Source organism: Copadichromis virginalis, linkage group LG18 (genome assembly GCF_057382275.1).
Source record: "Copadichromis virginalis isolate Kocher_CV1m ecotype Utaka linkage group LG18, C_Virginalis_male_GT1.1, whole genome shotgun sequence".
Lineage (NCBI taxonomy): Eukaryota > Metazoa > Chordata > Actinopteri > Cichliformes > Cichlidae > Copadichromis > Copadichromis virginalis.
This window is the reverse complement of record NC_140635.1, coordinates 23324163-23345207: the sequence shown is the minus strand read 5'-3', so window position 1 is coordinate 23345207 and position 21045 is coordinate 23324163. Positions and strand designations below refer to the sequence as shown.

The 21045-nt window shown below is 44.9% G+C and overlaps 2 protein-coding genes across 3 annotated transcripts in view; one reads left to right on the top strand and one right to left on the bottom strand.

Annotated features, from left to right (window-relative positions):
- LOC146687872 (protein unc-13 homolog A) overlaps positions 1–6653 on the top strand; it is a 35010-nt gene extending 28357 nt beyond the window's left edge. Inside the window, exons 38-42 of the mRNA XM_085439507.1 lie at positions 293–440; positions 900–956; positions 1650–1736; positions 3061–3217; positions 3306–6653. Of these exons, the coding sequence (XP_085295633.1) occupies positions 293–440; positions 900–956; positions 1650–1736; positions 3061–3217; positions 3306–3594 (738 nt within the window). The 3' untranslated portion in view covers positions 3595–6653. The remainder of the gene's footprint in view (positions 1–292; positions 441–899; positions 957–1649; positions 1737–3060; positions 3218–3305) is intronic.
- Positions 6654–11742: 5089 nt separating this feature from the next.
- On the bottom strand, positions 11743–20180 carry LOC146687871 (RNA-binding protein MEX3B). 2 transcript variants are annotated; one of them, XM_085439224.1, is made up of 4 exons: positions 19788–20180; positions 18691–19258; positions 16774–17015; positions 11743–16672 (listed from the first exon to the last, which is right to left on the bottom strand). In XM_085439224.1, exons 2-4 carry the CDS (start codon positions 19190–19192, stop codon positions 15455–15457), a joined length of 1962 nt encoding a protein of 653 aa, XP_085295350.1. In that variant the 5' UTR covers positions 19193–19258; positions 19788–20180; the 3' UTR covers positions 11743–15454. The 2 variants fall into 2 exon arrangements, with proteins under 2 accessions (XP_085295350.1, XP_085295351.1); XM_085439225.1 differs by having other exon boundaries at positions 18691–19255.
- Positions 20181–21045: the final 865 nt, after the last annotated feature.

Sequence of the window (21045 nt, the reverse complement as noted above, 5' to 3'; positions counted from 1 at the left end):
ATACATGAGACTTCTCTTTAAATCAATAGAAAAAAGAAGTATTCTCCATTCTTAATCAACCCACCTTAAATGTGACTCTTAATCACTGTTGCATCTGCCAGGTTTGGCGCACATTTAGAGATCTTTAAATTACTTCTTCATTGCTTGCATACTGACAACCCTGATGCACGCTACAAGGCAGTTTAGTCGCACTCGCTCACATTACACGCTCTGCTTAGAGCTCGCTGTGTCTGCCGTCTATCTGCCATTCGGTTATCCTCAATAAGCGTGTCATGTCACATCTGTTACACAGCAATACTTCCACGCCGGCGGTGTGGGCCTGAAGAAAACGTTTCTGGAAAAGAGTCCGGATCTGCAGTCTCTGCGCTACGCCCTGTCTCTGTACACGCAGGCCACAGATAAACTCATCAGGAAGTTTGTCCTCTCGCAGAACGCTCAGGGTACGACTTCAATCTGAGTCACACACACACACGGTCACAAGGTAGCTTCAAACAATTTCACACAAATAAGCTTTCAGATGTTCTCAAAGCGCTCAGCTGCTTATTCTTTGTTACTGTGGTTTATGGAATTAAACAGGATTATGGGATTAAAAAGAATGACTTGCTTACAGTACAGAAAATGCTTAATTCACTGGTTGAGTGAGTTATGGTAGGAAAACTGCAAAATACTCTTTGCCTTTGCTTGTTTTAGATACAAAGTATATAAGTTTAAAAGCCTGAAGATGGTTTGTAGGTCAGAGACATGTTTCTGGACACCTTGCTGAGGGATACCTAATCCTTTAGGTGTCAGACACATCAGCCTTCTTCTATAAACTGTTGGGTTGGAAAATGATATTCATGTGCAGATGTACTAGTGTGAGCTTGTTCTTTTAATACTAACTTCCTTTCATTTCCCCTCAGTCCATGGAGGAAAAGGGATCAGGTACACAGCGAACGAAGACACACCACCAGAAAAAGGTACAAGTCTGCAGTGTTATGTAACGTCTGCATGTCCCCCAGGGCAAACCTGCAGCACTCAAGCTTCTGCTCAGATACATTTGTGATCAAACTGTCAGGAACCCAAGATAACCTGACTGCGAGCAGTGTTCGCTTTGGGCACAGCTCAGATCTCACTCTGCTCCCTCTTCTTTTTTTTTGCTCTTTAATTGATTAAAGTACATGCCCAGTTATGAAAGATGTAGCCTGCTACATAACAGTATGCATACCCTGCCTGCTGCATGAGACACAGAAACATGATATTTAAGACAGCAGTGGTAGTTAACTAAAAGCAGTGTTTGTCCAGTCTGTTTTAGTTTCCTTTCATATTAATCTACTTTTTTCTTTTCAGTTCAGAGTTTGTAGTCTCTTTAACAAATTAAGATTTCTCACTGCATTAGAGTTTGCCATTTTCTTTGCATTACAGCTCGCACAAAAGCCGCTTTACCCGGCCACCAGATTATCTCAGAGAACTCCTGCCTGCATGCGCACGTTTGTGTGTAACATCTGCATGTTTAAATATAGTTCACAGTCTGCTGATACATTACAATTCTTGAAGTCATACATCTCAACTGTGCTACATCAGGGTCTGCAGAAAACACAAGTTCACAGCCATGGAAAGATAAAGTAGGGGCACAGTTGCCTGTCATCCACTAACAGAGCGTGTCTTTGCAGCGTCTGGAGTGGATGCAGTCGGTGAGGGGGTCATGAATGTGGACATTTTACCCCAGCCTAATGGAGAACACAAGATCAGTGTGAAAGGTAAAAATAGCAGAGCAGCTTTTGCGGTTGTGTCTTCTGTCACCTTCTTTTATTTTTTCACTTAAAGCTGTTCAGTCGGCAGAAATGTGAAGAAGGCCGAAAAACAAACAGCCCCTCCCACCAGACTAGTACAGCCATCTGCATCATGGCAGAATTCAAACCCTGCTCTTTCAGGTGGAAGCTGCTCAAAGAAGGGTGTCAAACATAAGGTCTAGGGGCCAGAATCGGCCAGGCAAAGACTCCAGTGTGACTCACTGGATAGCTTTGGAAAATATGGAGGCCATACATTTGGAACTTTTAACTGTATTTTCACAATTTGTACAGATTTGGGTACTGATCAAGTAAAGTAAATAAGTAATAGATAAACAATTAAATGGCTTAAAAGTACCTGGTTTTTTTTTACTACCTGCTACAGACAGTAAGTGTTTGAAAATAAAGGGCAAATCTTTCTGCTTAATTGGGCAGTTTTACACATCTGTTTTTTACAAATTTAGCCTGAAGAGTCATGCTGATAGATGCATGCTTTCATTCATTACAGCAACATTTCTGTGTCATGTAGAAAAAAGAAACACATAGAACTCTTGAAACTGTACTTCTTTTTCTTAAATCAAGATGTCTCAGGGCTGTGTGGTTAAACTTGTTTACACTAACACAAAGGGGAACCGGCCCATTTACCATCAAAGTGGCCTGTATGTGGCCCACAGCGTAAAATGCACTGCTGTATACAAAACAAAGCAAAAGCCAAATGTGATTTTATTCTACTCAGTCTCGCCTCTCATGCTCTCACCACTTCCACAGAATGCACATTACAGTCAACAGTCTGACCCTATGGGACGAATTCTCAGTGCAAAAGCCGATGAGTTAAAAAACAAACAAACAAAGCAAAAAAAAAAAACAAGCATGCTCCTGACGTGTCGCCTTCAGATTTAGACAGAGTGGACTTTGAAGTCTGCTGTTTGGTCCCAGGGTCCTAGCCAGAGAATCGGCTCTCATCACTGTGATGATCATTGACACAGAAGCTGATGTTTCCTCTCACTGAGGTCCACAGCAAACAGAGTGTAAACAGAATTTGTATAATAGCAATATGAGAATAATGGCTGCTCTATAAGCAGTCCAGAGGTGCACGAGGAGAGGTCCTTAGAAAGGACTAAAGTCACTGGACTCTTTGGTTGTATTTTCCACTGCTGATCTGGTCTTCTGTATTTTATAAAGTCTGAAAGCAGACCCACAGGAGCCTTAAATTCCTCTCAGACCAATTTAATCATGCTGAAAGTTTGTTATGGATTTATTACTCATGTTACCTACCCTGGCTTTCTGTGTCCAGTGATCGCTGCTAATGACCTGAAATGGAAAGCACAGGGCTTCAGGCCTTTCGTCGAAGTCTACATCATCGGCCCTCACCTGAGTGACAAGAAGAGGAAATTTGCCACCAAGTCCAAGAACAACAGCTGGTCGCCAAAGTTCAATGAGAGCTTCCAGTAGTGAGTGTCCACTCAGTCTGATTTGCAGCACCAGCTGATCCAGAAGAGACAAGCTGACCTTTATCGTGTGTTTTCTGTCTCATTCCAGCTCACTGGGCACTGAGGTCGGGCCGGAGAGCTACGAGCTGCAAGTGTGCGTGAAGGACTACTGCTTCGCCAGGGAGGACCGCACCGTGGGCATGGCTGTGCTGCAGGTGAAGGACATAGCCAACAAGGGCAGCGTCACCTGCTGGATGCCGCTGGGCAGACGCGTCCACATGGACGAGACGGGCCTGACGGTGTTGCGCATCCTCTCTCAGCGCAACAACGACGACGTGGCGAAAGAATTCGTCAAACTCAAGTCAGACCAGCGTTCGGCCGAAGAGGGCCGCAGCTGAGGGGAGGGAGAGGAGAGCGAGAGAGCACGTGTGCACAGAGACGTACCTGACCGGCAAAGTGTTACGCACACATACTACTCACACCTGCATAGTTAGACAACCACGTGCAATACACAAGCACACACATAAAAATGCTCAGTTGTACATATCTCGCTTACATTATGCAACATTTACATCGCAATGTTATCAATGCAAACAAGCAGGAATATGTTTATATGAATCTCATTAGTCATTTCCCCCAAAAACTCTCCACTGAAGCCTCACATCCCCATCCCTCACTCACTCGTTCCTGCCACACTACGCCTTTTATACGCCGCGCATTTAGATGTGAGATAACGCTCACTGCATCCACAACAAGTCCATGTGAATAGGTTGAGAATGACCACTTTGCACTTTGCTCCTCGCCATAGCTATGCTCCGTCAGCCTGTCCGTCCGTCTGCTTGCCTGCCTGACTGTGTGTCGTTCTTCCAGTCCGTCTCCCTGACCCTCGTTGTTTTGCTCTTTGTAGGCTTCCCACGATGTAACATATTGTGTAATTTGGAGTTCAGACACAGATCTAAGATCAGCCCTCCTTCCCCTCAAAAACAGACAAACAAACAAACAAAAAACACAACACTGACCCTGGATCATCTGACATCCAAGGTCAACATCACTGCTAGTCCTGTAATGTAATCTCCTGCATGTTGACCCCCAGGAACACTGTGATTATACCGTTCCCACTCCCGTGTTAAAGATGGGTGCCTCCGATATGTTGTCTGTGTGAGCATGGTGCATTTAACCCCGGTACAGTAAGGTTTTTATAAAATGTGACATGAAGACACACCACCAGTGGATCCATGACGTGCCGTGACGTGTGACGTGCCGTTAGGGGCAAAAGCCGCGGCCACACACAATGTGCAGTTTTTAAAATGTTTCTTGTTGCTTCACGTCACGACAAAACGGAGCAATGCCCCGACGTCTTACCTTCCCCTCCCCCCTGAAGAGTGCACATTAATTTTAAAAAAAAAGGGCTACAGGATGGGTGGACTGGGATGTCACTTCATGCACTAACTCATGCTGTCCGTGCTTCTGTTGCCCGCCTGCTTGTTCTGCCATTTAAACCTTGAAGTGTCACCGTGGAGGAACTCGAAACAAATAAAAAGGACACGTGGTGCCGAACAACCGCTCGGTGGAACACTTTCCTCCCGATCGCCTGCACACGCATCTGAACACATCTGTTCAAGGCAATAGTGGTTTGTTTCACCAACAAAGCTGGTGAATACGCTTTTTGTTAATGTATGCGTGAAGGGGTGTGTGTTTGTGAGAGTGTGTGTGTGTGTGTGTGTGTGTGTGTGTGTGTGTGCCTGTGTGGGCTGATAGTCACACCTGCAAAATGGGCTGTGAGATTGTGAGCAATACATTGTACCTACACACCCAAAACGTATGCGCTGTCAATAACTAACAGAAGCACCAACTGCACACTCTGCATGAAAGGAATGGGAAAGTTATGATCACGTGGTTTTTGTAACTCACTGAAATATTTTATTTGTGGACTCATAAAGTTCCCATTCCTGTTGGAAGTGTGTAATCTCTTTCTCACACGTTTTGGATAAGAAAGAAGGAACGTGTTTTGCTTTTGAATTACTGCTTTGCCTTCAGTAGGACCAAATTTGCACGAAGCAGAGCTCATGTTTTTCTTTTTTCTTTTTTTTTTATTCAAAGAATGAAGCCATCAGAGTCACCGCCAAGCATTTATGGTGTACAAGTGTCACTTTTAGTCATGTGAAAAGGTGAGCAAGCGTTCGCGGTCGCCATCCGGCTCGTCTTGTAGTCTCTGTGTAAAACTGAGTGATGTCAGTGACGCCGGGTAGGTTTCTGTTTTAACCCGGGCGTCACTGCTGGCCCTGTCACATGTTGTCTTCGCTTAACTGTTCAAAAGCTACCAAAAACTAATCGTCTGAATGTTATTCACTCTCAGCAGAGCCTTCTTTCTCCGATCGTCGGGATAGTTCAACCCTAAAAGCACGTCTTTCTTGGGGAGACCAAATCATGCCTCTGATTTAGGCCATTAAATTGCACTTGATCGTGCTTGATTTTGCTGTTGTTGCCCAACATTAAAAGGGGAACTCCACTGATTTTTACTGTTGCACAGGATTTGAGCGTTTGCTTATTTAAAAAGAGGGAGGGGTGGGAGAGTCAGTCCTGCTTAGTCCTGTCTGCTTGTGGCTTAAAGCTCTGCAGAGGGGGGAGATAACTGAAAAACAAATAACTAACCCAGACTGGATCGTGGGTAATGCAGTCCCCGAGGAAGAAGAATATATGGACAACATCTCCAAGCACTACCTTTTTCCCCTCTCTTTTGTTTGTTTTTACCTGCACACAAATCAGCGGAGTGCTCCTTTAAACACAGTTAAACTTTTTTGGGGGGTTGCCGTTGGTAACCCCAGAGCTCAAGACAAAAACTTGACATGTCAGGTTGTAGCTGAAAAAAAAAGCAACAATAAATAAGTGATGACCCGGCCCGAGGCTCATTGGCTGCCTGGTTCACGTCTGTATGTGTGTACACGTATACAGACACCACCACACATATGCACTGATGACACACACACACACACACAGACCTCTGCTCAAGCACAAAAGGGCACATGTAAGATGACACACATGCATGCATGCACGCTGACACACCTCCGCGGAGACCAACAATGGCGCCCTGTGAATAGAATCAACTCCAGTTGCATGATGGGAAACTTTATTGTGCCAGCACGTGTCTCTTTGATGTTACTTGCTGTTTTGTTTTGGGGGTTTTTTCTCCTCCTTCCCTGTTTTTACTTTCAAAGCTATGTAACGACAGCTCATCTGTGTTATCTGTTGTTTCCAAAAGGCTTGTGAATACGTCATCTGTAACCAATACGAATGTAGTGAACACAGAACTCGCATGAGAGAATTATTTTCTACCGAGGATGTTTCTAATTTGTTTCTTATCATTATCGATTGTTCTTTAATGAGGATGAAGTGGAACTGGAATGCAGCCTGATTGTGATCTGCTTCCTATTAAAAGGACATTTGTGTCACAACCCAACCGTCTCTCTGAGAATCGCATCACTGCCTCTGAGTCGAAGCAGAAACAGTCATTTTTATTCTTACTTTGGGATGCAAGTGAGACCTAATCCAAGTTTCTAGTGTGAGTCTTTGAACACATCAACTGGCTTCTCTGTTCTGTGTGTGACCTCTGACCTCTATATGGAGCAAAAGAGGGGATCAAGTTTCAGCTGCCTCTCCGCTGTGAAGAGTGAGGAAAGACAGGTGATCATTTCAGTCTTAGGCTTTATACATGTTGTACTCTAAGCCCAGAGATGAGTATATTGTGGGCAGCACAGTTGTTAGCACTGTCACCTCATAGCGACAAGGTCCAAGAGTTTGCATGTTCTTCTTGTGTCTGCACGGCTACTCCTCTTCCTCCCACAGTCCAAGGACATGCATGTTTAGAGTGACTGGTGATTTAAGTTGGCCAACCAGAAAATTCAATTCAATTTTATTTTATTTATACAGCGCCAAATCACAACAACAGTTGCCTCAAGGCGCTTTATATTGTAAGGTAGACCCTACAATAATGCATATAGAGGAAAAAACCCAACAATCATATGACCCCCTATGAGCAAACACTTCAGCAACAGTGGGAAGGAAAAACTCCCTTTTCTCCCAGGAAGAAACCTCCGGCAGAACAAGGCTCAGGGAGGGGCGGGGCCATCTGCTGCGACCGGTTGGGGTGAGAGAAGGAAGACAGGATAAAGACATGCTGTGGAAGAGAGAGAGATTAATAACAAGTGTGATTCAGCAGAGAGGTATTCACAGCACTTCATTTGTTCCACATTTCGTTGCATTGCAGCTTTATTCCAGTATGGATTAGGTTTATTTTCACCTCAAAATTCTGCACATAATACTCCACAATGACAAATTTAAAAACAAAACAAAAACAAAACGCTAGCTTGAAATAATTGCAAATTTATTAAAAATCAAAACAAAAACATAAGGTGCTTCCTGTTTCCACTGATCATCTGTCAGCCCTAAACCAGATAAGTGGTCAGGAAGAAATAACTGTGGTGTTTTATCCCAAAGTTAACAAGGGTTGTAACAGATGAGTATTTTCATTTATGTTATATTTAACAAGGATGATATCAAATAATAAGATATTTGCTCTATAAAATGTGTGCTTTAACAGTCCATTGACCCCAGTGTGAGACAAGTTTCCATATCTGAGAATCTGGAAGGTTTAGTTGTCATACATTAAGATATTTGCAATTTAACCTTCTGTTAAATATAAAAGTGTTCATGTGACTTGATGCCATACTGCTGTTATTGGTTTTCTGAGTCTATAATTCAGATATTTAATGTCCAAGGCTGCCTTTTTGTTAAAACCCCTGGAGAGTCTTAGGGTCGATTTGTGGCTTTTTCAAATTTCGATTACATGCCATTTGCACAGTGTTGAATGGAATATAGCGAAAGTCTGCAAAAAAAAGTTCGGTCACATTTACTGTTAAAATTTCAGTATGACTTCCGGAAATTAGCTTCAGTGGCTAAGCTAGCGATAAACTTACGCTATCGGACCTAGTGGTCGATTTGTGCCCCATTGAAACCCATTATAAACGCTATTTTTCACGGCAAAAAAATTACGGTCAAATCGATCGTGATCGGTAATGCTTCCGCTTCCGCTTGCAGTACTGGCCTTAGAGTTGTAATTTTTTTATTTGTCCACCAGGTGGCGCCCTTGCTCCACATGTGACGCCTGCGGAACATACACATGTTCTCCAGCGGCCTGCTCGAGACAGATACCCGGAAAAGGCAGACTAATTTCCCGCGTACAGCAGCAGCTTGGCCCGCTGCTCGTTCCGGACCATTTTCTGACCTTAGGATCGTTTAAGGGTGCATTAATTTTTTTTAATCAACAGGAAATGACGTATTTGTTTTCACGTGGTAGCGGAAGTGTGTGCTGCAGACACGGGAACCGAACCATATGCTCCGGCGCTGCGCGAAACACACCCCCGGCAGAGGCACTCCTCCCCGGGGGAGCAGGAGCAGCAGCGCCGCCTGGGGACATTTTTGGCTTCTGGAAAAAAAATTAAAACCGGATCGAAATTAATGTTCGTGCCAATCTTTTGTCCATCTAAAGGCCTAATTATAATAACAATAAAATATTACTTCAAATGTTTTTTTTGGAAAATATTTTATGTTTTATGTTTTATGTTTTTGGGGCAAAAAAAGCAGTGCGCTCATGTGACAAAACCGGGATATAAAGGGTTAAAATCCGGAAATGTAATTAAAACTTGACATGAATATTTCAAGGAGAAGTAGGTCTAAAAGATTGGCTAATTTAAAGTGGAATAAAATATTAATATATAAATTTTTTATAGCACTTTTTGGGCGTGGTCGATAGTGTGCATTTTATGAAATGCGCTCCTGGAAAAAAAATAAAAGGCGATCGAAATGACTCTTGGTGCCAATCTTTAGTCCATCTAAAGGCCTAATTATAATAACAATTGAATATTACCTCAAATGTTTTTTTTGGAAAATATTCAAGTTTTTTGTTTTTTGGGGCAAAAAAAGCAGTGCGCTCATGTGACGAAACCGGGATATAAAGGGTTAAAATCCGCGAAATGTAATTAAAACTTGACATGAATATTTCAAGGAGAAGTAGGTCTAAAAGATTGGCTAATTTAAAGTGGAAAAAAATATTAATATATAAATTTTTTATAGCACTTTTTTGGGCGTGGTCGATTTGCGGCTCTAAGACCGATAGTGTATGCATTTTTCTAAGACCCTCCACAGCCTCAACACTTCCTGTTACAATTTTGCCAAATGTTTAAACAGATTTCCAGAAACAGCGTCTCAGAAATCTAAACACAAACTGAAGGGAATTAAAACCGCACCTTTAAAAACAAACATCTTCTGAAAAATGAAAGCCGGCACTCAAAACCGTGCCCTCTCTTCTGTTTACCTCCACCACAACAACCCCGCACAGCTGTTATCAGCCTGTGTCTTGCAAAGCATCAAATAAACACTTATGTGATCAGTTCAAAACAAAACCATTTGAAGAGTCTGCGCATGTTCAGGCTTCAGATTTAAATGCATGGGTTTCCCTTTCGGTGAAGTGCACGCTTTTTGGTCCTGAAACAGCATTTATATCACATGTCAGCCTACATACATTCAGAGGCCACTCTATTATGTACGCCTGTTCAACTGCTCTTTAATGCAACTATCCACTCAAACAGTCACAGGTCAGTAATTCAAAGCATTGAGGCATGCAGATGTGCACGCTGAAGTTCAAACTGAGCATCAGGAAGAAAGGTGAGTGAAAGCTGCATGGTTGTTGGTCTGAGTATTTCACAAACTGCTGATCTCCTGGGATTTTCCCACACAGCCATCTCCAGGGTTTACAGGGAATGGTCTGAAATGACAAAATTCTCTGGTTCTCTGGGTGAAAATACCTTGATGATGTCAGAGGAGAATGGTCAGACTACTCTGAGCTGATATGACGGCAGCAGTGACTCAAATAACCAAGGTATGCAGAAGAGCATTTCTGAAAGCAGATTATGGCAGCAAAAGACCACAGTGGTGGCCACTCCTGTAAGCTAAAAACAAGTAACTGCAGCTACATTTTGCACAGACTGCACACAGATGTCCTCCACATTCACCAAATCTCAGAGCAGCAGGGCATCCTTGGATGAGCAGTTGTGACACAAGACGGAAAGTATGTACTTCTGTTTTTTGCAAGTAAATCTCTGACAGTGTATTTTTCTATTTGCTCCTTCATACATATTTGAAAAAGGTAATTTGATTGAAAACACTGATGCAGTGCTGGACAGTATTCAGGAAAGTGAGTGATCATCACTCTTCAGTTGTGACTGACAGAAGTAAAAATGGTTTTGATGGAATTCGGGTGAGAGGAGCATTAAAAAACAAGTCCCGAGTCTTCTTTGTCTTATTTTTCATTTCATGTGCCAAATGTTGGTGAACAGTCTGGGCTGGTGCGGGTCAGTTCATCATGTGAACGCTTCTGCTGTGAAGCACGCATGTTAGCATCGTCTCAGTGAAAGATTCAAGAGCCGGAAAGACATCATCTGGACGAAGCATATGCTCTTCTATTACTTATATATACACCGTTCAGCCTTTCCAAATGTGCAACTCCACAGGCACCGATGCACCTTATTACCATCATAGATGCAGACTTGTAAACCAAGTGGATGGTCTCTCTCCTCTTTATCCTGCAGGAACTTTGAATGATCTGACCACAGAGCAGTTTCTCACTTTTTCTCTGGTTATTTTTGGCTCAGAGAAAACAGCAGCGTTTCTGGTGGATGGAAGTGTTCCTGTACCCACCCCCTCACCCCCCAAGGTGCATTGACGTCCATGACGGAATCACGCCTGTTTTTAATGCAGTGACGCGTCAGGACCGGAAGATCACGGACATCCAGTATCAATTTTCAGGCGAGCGCACAGATTCTCTGAATCTTTTGTACTGCAGATGATGACAGAAGTATTCACAATTCTACTTTCAAGAACATTACTTTAAAATTATTCCACATTTTTAAAACTCTGCCGCCGTTTTTATACTCAGCCATTTTACCGCCCTGCCGTAATTAAATGTTCATTAAATGTTTCTTCAGCTGTCGCTTTTTAGTTCCCAACTTCTTGAGACGTCTAGCTTCCATCGAATCACGTTTTTCTCAGAGTTGTACATTTTGACATAAAACTGAAGCAGCAAAAAAAAGCAAACTGCCTCCTCTTATCCTACTCACTCCTCCCAACAGCTGTATAAGTCCTTGATATCTCTTAACGCTCAGACTGAGCCTAAAGTACATTAAATGCTGCAACTTAAGAGTGACGTTTGAGTGAAAACAGTGGGACTGTATTTAAAGTTGAGCAGTTTGGATTCATACTGTTGACACACAATCTTCAAGTTCACAGTACATGCTGGAAAAACCTGTTCCTAAATGAATAACTTTGTCTTGTTGTCACATTTACAAGCAAACACTCCCGAGCTACACTTTTCACGTCATTATGGTTTACTCCTCTGCAGGTGCATCTCTACTGCCACCATGTGGTCGGAAGATGCGGCTGCTGCAATCTTGTGCACATTTCCACTGACAATAAAGACACAGCACACAGACAAGTTCTTATTTTCCAGTAAAAAAATGAAACAAAAATAAAACAAAAACAAAACAAGACTTTATTAAAGAAGCATAAAAAATAAAACTCTTGATACATTTCTCATAACCGTCAAGTCAGCTCAAATTATACGATTATACAATTTTTCCCGGCTCACGGTTAAAAGGTCCATAAACTTTCAAATAAAATATATTTCAATTTTAAAATTTCTTCAATAATTTTCTCATTTTGTTATAAATCGCCTATATGTAGTACACAGGAAATAAGGAAAATGAAAAAAAAAGAAAACAAAATGGAAAACAAAAATAAATTTGAAGTAATAAAAGGGTCACATTATTGTCTGGGATATTTAGGTAAGCAAATAAATTGTAAAAAATAAAATGTGTAAAAAGTTTTTTGTTTTTTTGTATTTTTGTTTTTTTTGTATCTTAAAAATTATTAGCTAATGCCAGAAGGCTCGAAGACATGCAGATGGTTAACTTACAAATAATAACACATGTTTTTTTTAGAAACTACGTTCATCTTCAATTAAGTTGTTTTGCTTTGAAAAACAAGATCCCGATGATTGTATCCAGGGTATATACATACACACAGGTTAGGCCTGAAACCTAGTTTGCTGACGTTTTACATTTTGGTTCTGCATACAAAAAGAATTAAAGCAAAAATAGAGGAGAGCAGAGGTTCGAGGGGAGTCTGGCACCCCGTACTGGCGTGGCTCTCTTTGCATTCCCCCCACCTCTAATCACAAAAAAGGTCAGAGGTCACTGGCTAGCATGCCTCAGGAAACCCTGTTTTCAAACCTTTAGGAAGGAAGTGGGGGAAGGGGGAGACGTCTTGTTAAGGAAAAAAAAAAAAAAAAAAGAAAAAAAAAAAAGTACCTTTTAACAATTAAACTACTGTACATCAACCCTAACATTCTCTCAACGGCCACAAACATCCTGGTGCAACAGCAGGATCTACGCTGAACCCATCTGGAAATCACAACACATTTTATTGTTTAACGCGTCACCTCAGACAGTTGAAAGTAAGAGCTTTAAGTTGGGCCTCAGACTCGCATCAGTCATCACAGAATGGCTCATATAGACGCGCTCGCAGCCCCGTGTTTGCTCTGAGGAACACGCTCCAGCCCCACGGGGCCGGGTGGGCATTTAGAGGGGGAGGGGTGAGGGCGAGAATGAGAACAGGGTCATTGGGTCTACAGTGCATTGGAGAAGTTGATCTGAGAACAAAACGGCCTCCCTTTACCCACTTATTTCTCCTGCGTTTGTGCAGGGAGTTGCACTAGAAGCACCACGAGCTCATCTGCGCACCAATTGGTGCGCTGCTGCTGCTGCTGCTCAACCAGGACAGCCTCGTCACGCGCGTAGGAAACAGACAAAAATAAGTTAAACATCATCATCATCATCATCCAGGCTACAGCACCAAAGCACAGCAAAATCAGCCCACATATTTACTCAAGAGTTACCTTTAATTCCTTGACATTTAAACCCTGCAACTCGTCCTGATCTGTGAGACACCCTGATGCAGCGCCATACACACCAACAGGATCTGCATGTGATGACTGTGTAGGGCAATTACACACACACACACCCCGACACACAAAAGACCCCCCCCTCCCAAAAAAAGAAAGAAAGAAAGAAAAAAGCAACAAACAGAATAACTAAAAAGAAGCACAACATTCTGCAGCTGCTGGGATTTGAACACGACGAGTGTCTGGAAGCCCTGGATGACCTAGCTACTAGCTGCCATAAAGGATAAGTTGATTCTTCCTACCGTGTGAGCCTGAAAATGTGATCGTGTGTCTGTGCGTTCAGAGGAAGCCCTTGTAAATTAGGTACGTCTTTTTCTTTTTCTTCTTTTCTTTAAAATTCAGCTGTCATGGCTTTGTCTCGTTCTACGAGCTGAATCCACACGTGTCAGGGAGAAGAGAGAGGGAAAAACAAAACAAAAAACCTGCAACCGTGTAACGTCACACAGACGTTGGAAAAAAAAATAAAAAATCATACACATAGTATAAAGACTACAGGAGGCAGTTACTGCAAACTCAATGAAATCAAAACACTAACAGAAAAAAAAAACCCAACTTAAAAACAGGATGTACCCGCCTCACTGGAGTTACTCAGTAATGCTATGAAACACATGACAGACCCCAATCAACCAGCCACATAGTGCACTACATTTTGCCAGGAGTACAGCGCTGTATGGGGACAACAGTGACGTCAGAGTGTGCCGTACAGCTTCGCTGTGAGAGACAGGTGGAAGACCTAACAAAAACAGTAAGAGCTGTTTCTTTTTCGCTTTTAGTTTAGAGGGGCCGGGCCTTACAGTGCATGAAGAAAAGGTTCAATGGAGGCCCCTTGTAATTGTTTAGTGTAGGAGGAGCAGCAGGAGGCCTCTCTCCTTAACCTTAACTGGACAACACATTCTTGTGTGACATCAGAAAAGCCCCATCTTATCCTAGTGTTCAAAATATTGTCTGTCAGCCACACACTTGACAGTCAAGAGTCAAAAACTAGTAGAAAACACCAGAAACCGGCGGCTCTGGGCGTAACAGACGTGGGAGGACAACTACAGTAGTGTGGATGGATCACAGCGTCGCTTTCCTTCAAGACCGAGTGTGCAGCAAAGAAGAACGGGACAGGGAGCAGACCTACTCTCGGCGGTGCGACGAACAGCATGAGTGGGCGTTGTTCTCTCGCACACACACTCATACTCGCATATCGCAGAGACAGAGGGGTGTAAAGGGATTGTCAGGCTGCCCAAACACAGAGACCTGACCTCAAACACATTACTTCACGTATGGTACGTTTCTCACCTATTAAAGGAAAATTAATGTGAATCAATGCGACAGCCACATTTGAAATGTGGGGCAGACTCATCCAACATGAATTCACTCAAGAGATGTCTATTAATAACATTCATTTGGCTTACTTACTGATGGCTATTCTTTTGTGGCAAAGAGAAACTGGAATTGATCCTTAAGAGGTCCCTTGGGTTTATTGTTCTTCTAGGTGCCTGACAACACAGCGATCTTTAAAATAAAAACAGAGAGAAAAGTCCCAAACTTACAGAAAAAAAAGAGGAACCTTGCCACTTCGTGCCACAACAGCATGAGTGAGAGCAAAGGACAAAGGGATTTGTTGGAAACGGGCGGTGCCCTGTTGAGAACAGTAAAATTAGGGAGTAGAAAAGTGCAGGCCTCGTCGACAGCTTCATTGAAAAATATCTGTTAAGTATAAAAGTGTCAAAAAGAAAGGCTGTGAGACAGATAGAGAGCGAGAGAGAGAGAGCAGGCAGAGATCTGAAGAAGAAGCCAGAATGAAGAAATGTTGAGACAGACCAGCAGGCAGCCGCAAGGGCCGCTCTGGGTCAAAAAGAAGGCCTGAAGAGAGATAAGACACTAGTTTCCTTCCGTTAAGTTCAACACCAAGAGACTGGCTGAGCTCCAACTGTCTACAGACCAGTTTCAATTAACTTCACTCTGAAAATAAGTCACTATTAATTATTATCATCATCATTTATCGACAGTTACCAGCAATAAATCAGCATCCTTATAGTATCGTCATCTCTATTAATGCATTTATTATGGTCCATCATGTGTGTGAAGGTTATTATTGTGACTCCTTCCATTGTCTCTGCCGCAGCTGGTGCCCCACTTGGGACCGTTCCCCTCCCATCCCACATTTTACCCCACCACCCCTCCCTTTGCCCGGGACATTACGAGAAGATGCGGATGCACTGTGTGGTAGGAGTGTGACAGACGGGGCATTCTGGCTCTGTTGATTGGCAGATCTGCCCAGCGCACTCCATGCAGAACAAGTTGTGGCCGCAGGGCACCAGGGCTGCCGTCACCTCGCTCTCGAAACACACGAAGCAGTCCCTGTTGACCCCGGGGCTGACTCCAACCAGAGCCGCAACCCCAGAGCCAGAGCTGCCTTTCAGTCGGCTCAAAATCCCAGAGGTGAGACCCACGCCGCTGCCGCCTCCCTCTGAGTCGGTAGGCGACCCACCGGGGAGGGAGGAGGCCGAGCAGGAGGAGTAACCGGTCGATGAGCCGCCGGAGCTGGAGCTCGATGCTCCGGAGAAGGAGCCGCCGCCTGCGTTGCCAGACTGCAGCCAGGAGAGAGTGCTGAGGGGGTCGCTTTGAGCACGACGGGCAAGTGGGTGATCCAGAGGGGGGACCACGCCTGTGTCCTGAGGCAGAGTCGGGGACAATCGTGGAGTGATGGCGCCGGCGCTGACGCCGCTGCTATTGCGACGCAGAGGCTGCTGCTGAGAGGAGCTGCCCGTCTTATTGCCCGATCCGCTGTTGACGAAAGGCGCCCAGATGTTGGAAGCACTGAACTCGAAGCCCAGCTCGTCTGACGAAGGCAGTCCTGGGGTGGAATCGCCCCCAAAAGTGAATCCCCCAGCGCTGCTGGAGCCTGTGCTAAAAGGGCTAGTGGGACTGCCTCCCTCAGTGGCCTTCCGGGCGGTGCTGAAGCTGTCTGCGCTCATCCCGCCATTGTGCGTGTGATAGGGAACCGATGAGGACATCTTCCTGCCGGACGAGTGGTGTACGGACATGGAAAGAGCAGAAGGTGGGGATGTTGGAGGAGGAGGGGGGGCAGAATGGTGGCTAGTTGCCCTGGACCACAAAGTCGCTCCCAGTCCCCCACTCAGGGAACCAAGGCCTTCAAGACTGACATCAGTGCCATTAGTGTGGAAGTCATTGTCTCCCTGGAGGTCTACAAAGGTTCCAGTTCTCAGGGTGATGTGAGTCTCGATCTCCTCTCTCGCTCTGTCCACGTTCTCTGGCATCCCAGTCACCTCGAACACGGGGTCTTTTTCTCGACTCGGTGTCACGATGTAGGTGTGAGTCTGCTGCTGGATGCGCTTGATTGTTGCCCCTTTTGGTCCAACAACTAAACCGACTACTCTGTACGGCACTCTAACCTGGATCAGGGATAAAATAAAAGGATATTTTAGCTGATTTTCAAGCAAAACAAGACAAAAAGCAAAAACATGACCCCAGCACCACAGCAGGGCTACTGCACCTGTATAGTGGTCTGTCCAGGTAGGTTTGGTGGTCCGGGAAGGGAGCCGCCTCCTCCACCCCCTCCAGCTTTGCAGCGGGACGCCCTGATCATAGAGAAGTGCTCTGCTGCAGACACAATTTCACGCTTGGCCATCTCCACATCCTCCCTGCGTCCCGTCACGATGAACACAGGGTCCTCGCCTCGCACCGGAGTCTTTATGTAGGTGTTTGTTTTGGCACGCAGGGCCTTGATCTTACAACCTGGAAGATTCAGAAGCACACAATCAACTGCAATGTTTTTTTTTGTTTGTTTTATTAGTTGATCTGATTTTGCTGACAATTATGAATGCTTCACTTTGTAAAGTTTCAAAAATTCAGTTGCTCTCACTAATATGAATGGGCTATATTAGGCAGAGCACAAATTTTAGCCTAAATTTCAAAGCCTGACATCAAAAATATTTTTGTAACATACGCCTGGCACTTTGGTGTAGTAATTTACACATTTGCCATAAAATATCCATCTATCCATTCTTTTCCGCTTATCCTTATTGGGTCGTGGAGGGACTGGAGCTTGTCCCAGCTACCACAGGGTGAGAGGCAGGGTACAACCTGGACAGATTGCCAGTCTGTCGCAAGGATAAATAAAGTAATTTCCTCTGTTCGGTCCCAGGAGGAGACACAAATCCTTTTGAAGTTGTGTCAGGAAGGGTAAACTGTGTAAAGGTCTACCACATCAAATATGCATATCTGCCCGCTGTGGTGACCCTTTGTGAAAAAGGAAGGAGCTGAAAGTAGCATTTCTACAACATGATTATATTAGTATAAATTCAGACTTACTCTGGCATCAGAAGCCAAAAAACACACTTCAGTAAAAATGAGAAGCATTTTCCTGACATAATCCACACCCCACAACAGTGGTGTATGCTCCACAGTCAGAGAGCCACCAAACTACACAAAGTGCACCTAATTTACCGACAACTACAGCATAAATGAAAAATAATCAGCCATTCCTTTATCATCAGCTCAAACTGAGGTAGTGCTGATCATTTTATGAAACAGGCAGTAAAGCCAGCAGGTCTTCATGAAGCTCTCCACATTAAATCAGTGCTGCACTGCATGCCTCCTCCCAGCAGCAGCATCCACACTGCGCTCTGTGTCTTTAAATGCGGACGCTTCATTCTCGGCGGCCAATAGGACGCACGGAGCGTGATGTCATTCTGGGAAGCAGAAAGCATGGCTTTTTCAAACAAAGAGAACAATGCTGTAACGTTAGCGCGAGCGCAACGGGAAAAACAAACCCACGGCTTGACTAAATTTAAAGTGTAGGACACATCCGAATAGAAATCATAATTAAAGAAATCATCTCGAGTATAAACGTAGCGGCAAGCAGCAGCAGCGGCAGACTGAGCTGGGTGCAGGGCGTAACACCGCCCAGTCCCGTGTTTGTGCGTCTGCTGCTGCCCCGTTTCAGCCTCACATCTGCTCTGAGGAGCAAATATAACAAACGCATGTATGAGGTGAAGGTGTGAGTTCAGTGCCGCCTGTGATCTGCGGTACGAAGAAAATCTACACATTTCGCGATATTTCCTTTGTTTGGTGCAGGCTGCTAGACATGTCCAGACTCCCGACAATCTGCCGCTTTGTCTGACCCTCTCCCTCCCCTCCCCCTCCCTTCCCACTCAGCCACGCTCACTCCCTCACCCTCTGTCAGAGCATTGTCTAATTGCTGATTTAAAAAAACAAAACAAACAAAAATCACAAATACTACAGCGGCATTTCATTTCAGTGGAGTATCCGCATTATGCTGCCACTGAAGAGCAGGAGAGGGAAGTGCAGCCCGACCACAACATCAAGCTCAGACAGCTGAAATTCACAGACCCAGCTCACCAGGCAGTCACCCAAACAAAGAACAAGCTGCTCAACGGCACAGCCTTACCTTGTCTGCCCACTATCTCAGCCACATGCTCGGAGCTGGGGACGGGAACACACTCGGTCATGTTGACACTTCTTTTCCTGCTGCAGAGGACGGAGTTTGGTTCCCCGTGGAGCATGGCATGGGAGCCGGCCATGTGGTACCCCCCTGAGCCATAGTACTCCGGGGATGGAGAGCAGGACGTCGGAGAGTCCCGAGACCCGCTGGGATGGTCCAGCATTTGTAGATCCACGAACCCCCCTCCACTCACACCGTTGCAATTCTCGGGTCCCGGACCCTGGGTCCCATCCAGGCTGTCCACAAGCCCGCTGCTTCCGCCGCCCCCACAGTCCACCTTCTCCATGGCCATCAGTGACAGCTGGTCCAGGGCGAAGCGGAGCGCCTCTTGGTGGTCCTCCTCCCGGGACTCCTGATCCGTCTCCCTGGACAGACCGACCCCGTTGTGTTGGCTGCTGATCACCACGTCGTGGTCCATAATCTCGGGGTGAAATAAAGGGCTAGGCATAGTCTCTCCGTGGATCTCACATCAGATCACGGATGCCTGTTTTGTTGGGAGTCCGCTCACCCTCTACTGAAATTCAAAGAAAACAACAATAAAAATAAAAGGTTTTTCCATGTCTTCTATTAAAACACACAAAATACGAGTGTAACAGAGCACCGAGGAGCCTCAGATCACCCAACAATAACAACGCGCATTAACAGTATTGATTTGAGCGCCTTTGCTTTGTCTGTTGTTGCTGTTTGTCTGACAACTGAGCTCATCCAGGAGGTTGACTGTTTTGCCCGTCCTCACAACCACACACAGTATATTCCCGAGCCTTTTCGGTGCCGACTCCAGCCGGTCCGGTGTGTGCTGTCCGAATTTAAACGTAAATTTAAAAACAATAAACAGATAAATGAGCTGTTGTTAGCTCCAAGAATCAAAAGCTAGCAGGCTAGCTCCACACAGTCGGCACTCAGTCACGTTGTCGACCTCTTTGTTTGAGAGCGCCGCGGTTAGCTGCTTTAGCTCTGTTCTGACAGTCGAACTTGTGTTCACATTCACAGACTGCCGTGTTATTTTTTAAAATTAAATACGTGCGGAAACCACGAGAACTTACCTTATCTACGTTTTGTCGATGAAGTCCTCTCTTCACTCGTAGCCCAGTTCTTTAGGGAAAGACGTGGAGCAGACTGAAGGAGGAGACCTGTGCTGTGCAGCGCTAGGAGCTAGCGGTTCGGCTAACTAGCAAACCGAAAGGGGGGCGTTTGAGGAGAAGAAGAAAAAAACGTTTAAAACCGAAAAGAGGGCACAGTTGTTTTTCCTCCTCCAGGAGATTTCCACAGGAGTGTCACTGCCTCTTCATTTCTCCCAGCGTCAGGGAGAGCTCAACTGAAGTCCAAGGTTAGCGGTTATCTTTTAGTTAAAAAAAAAAAAAACAGTGATTCTCGGCTTTCTGTTGCTGCTCTTGCCTGCCTGACCCCGGTCGGTCCGCCGCCTTTGTCTCGCCAGGCGCACGCCGCTCCGTCTCCCGCACACGGCACTGACGTCACCCGCGACACAACAATGAGTTCAAAGGCCACATGAAGCAAGGGGAGAGCATCAACGCACAGCAGTCTGGGCTACTGTCACCCCCGCCGGGTCTGTCAGAGCACTATTTCACTCTCCTCTTCCGTGGAGGTTTTTGTAGCGTAACTATTAAGGCACTGATATACGTTTAGAAAAATGTGACCACGGTTGGGTGTGTTCATCATGGCTACCAATGAGGTGTTTGGGGTGGTCCAACAGCATCACTGAGCGATGCTCATGCACTAGTAGTTACTTTCTAAGATATTTGTTTAAAAAAATAACCAAACTCATAAACGCGCCACAGGGTTGTTCTAGGGGTTTCGATTGAAGTTATTTTTATATAAGCGCATACATGTTTAAAAAAAACCCACATCGGCATGCTTCCTTGTATACCTTTAGTCAGAGGCACAAAGATGAAATTTATTACTAATGCTGACTGATTTATCTTATTTAAGAATGAAGGGTTACATGGGTGTAGAGATCCCTCCACTGCCAACACAGACAAAAGGAATATACTAATTTATTACCCCCCTCCCTTTCTTCATCGATATAAAGAAACTATTTCCGAATGTTAGGCTGTCTTTTGGTTCATGGTCTATCTGAAAGGTTATACAGGAAGGACTCAGAGTAGAGCCAGCTGAGGTGGTTAGCATTTGACCAGCATGCCTCCTAGGTGAGGTGGGAGAAGGATATATGCTAGAGGGATTGTATCCCCTGGATGGCTTGCTATCCCCTCTGAAGAGCTGGAGGTGGTGGCTGGGGATGGGTGGTGTGGGTGTCTTTGCTTACACTGCTCTCCTATGACCTGG

Coding starts and splice junctions, on each gene's coding strand:
- LOC146687871 (XM_085439224.1), bottom strand. CDS start 19,192: ATGCCTAGCCCTTTATTTCACCCCGAGATTATGGACCACGACGTGGTG. Junction 17,016..18,690: donor TGAGATAGTGGGCAGACAAG/GTAAGGCTGTGC, acceptor TGAATCTTCCAG/GTTGTAAGATCAAGGCCCTG. Junction 16,673..16,773: donor CTGGACAGACCACTATACAG/GTGCAGTAGCCC, acceptor TCCCTGATCCAG/GTTAGAGTGCCGTACAGAGT.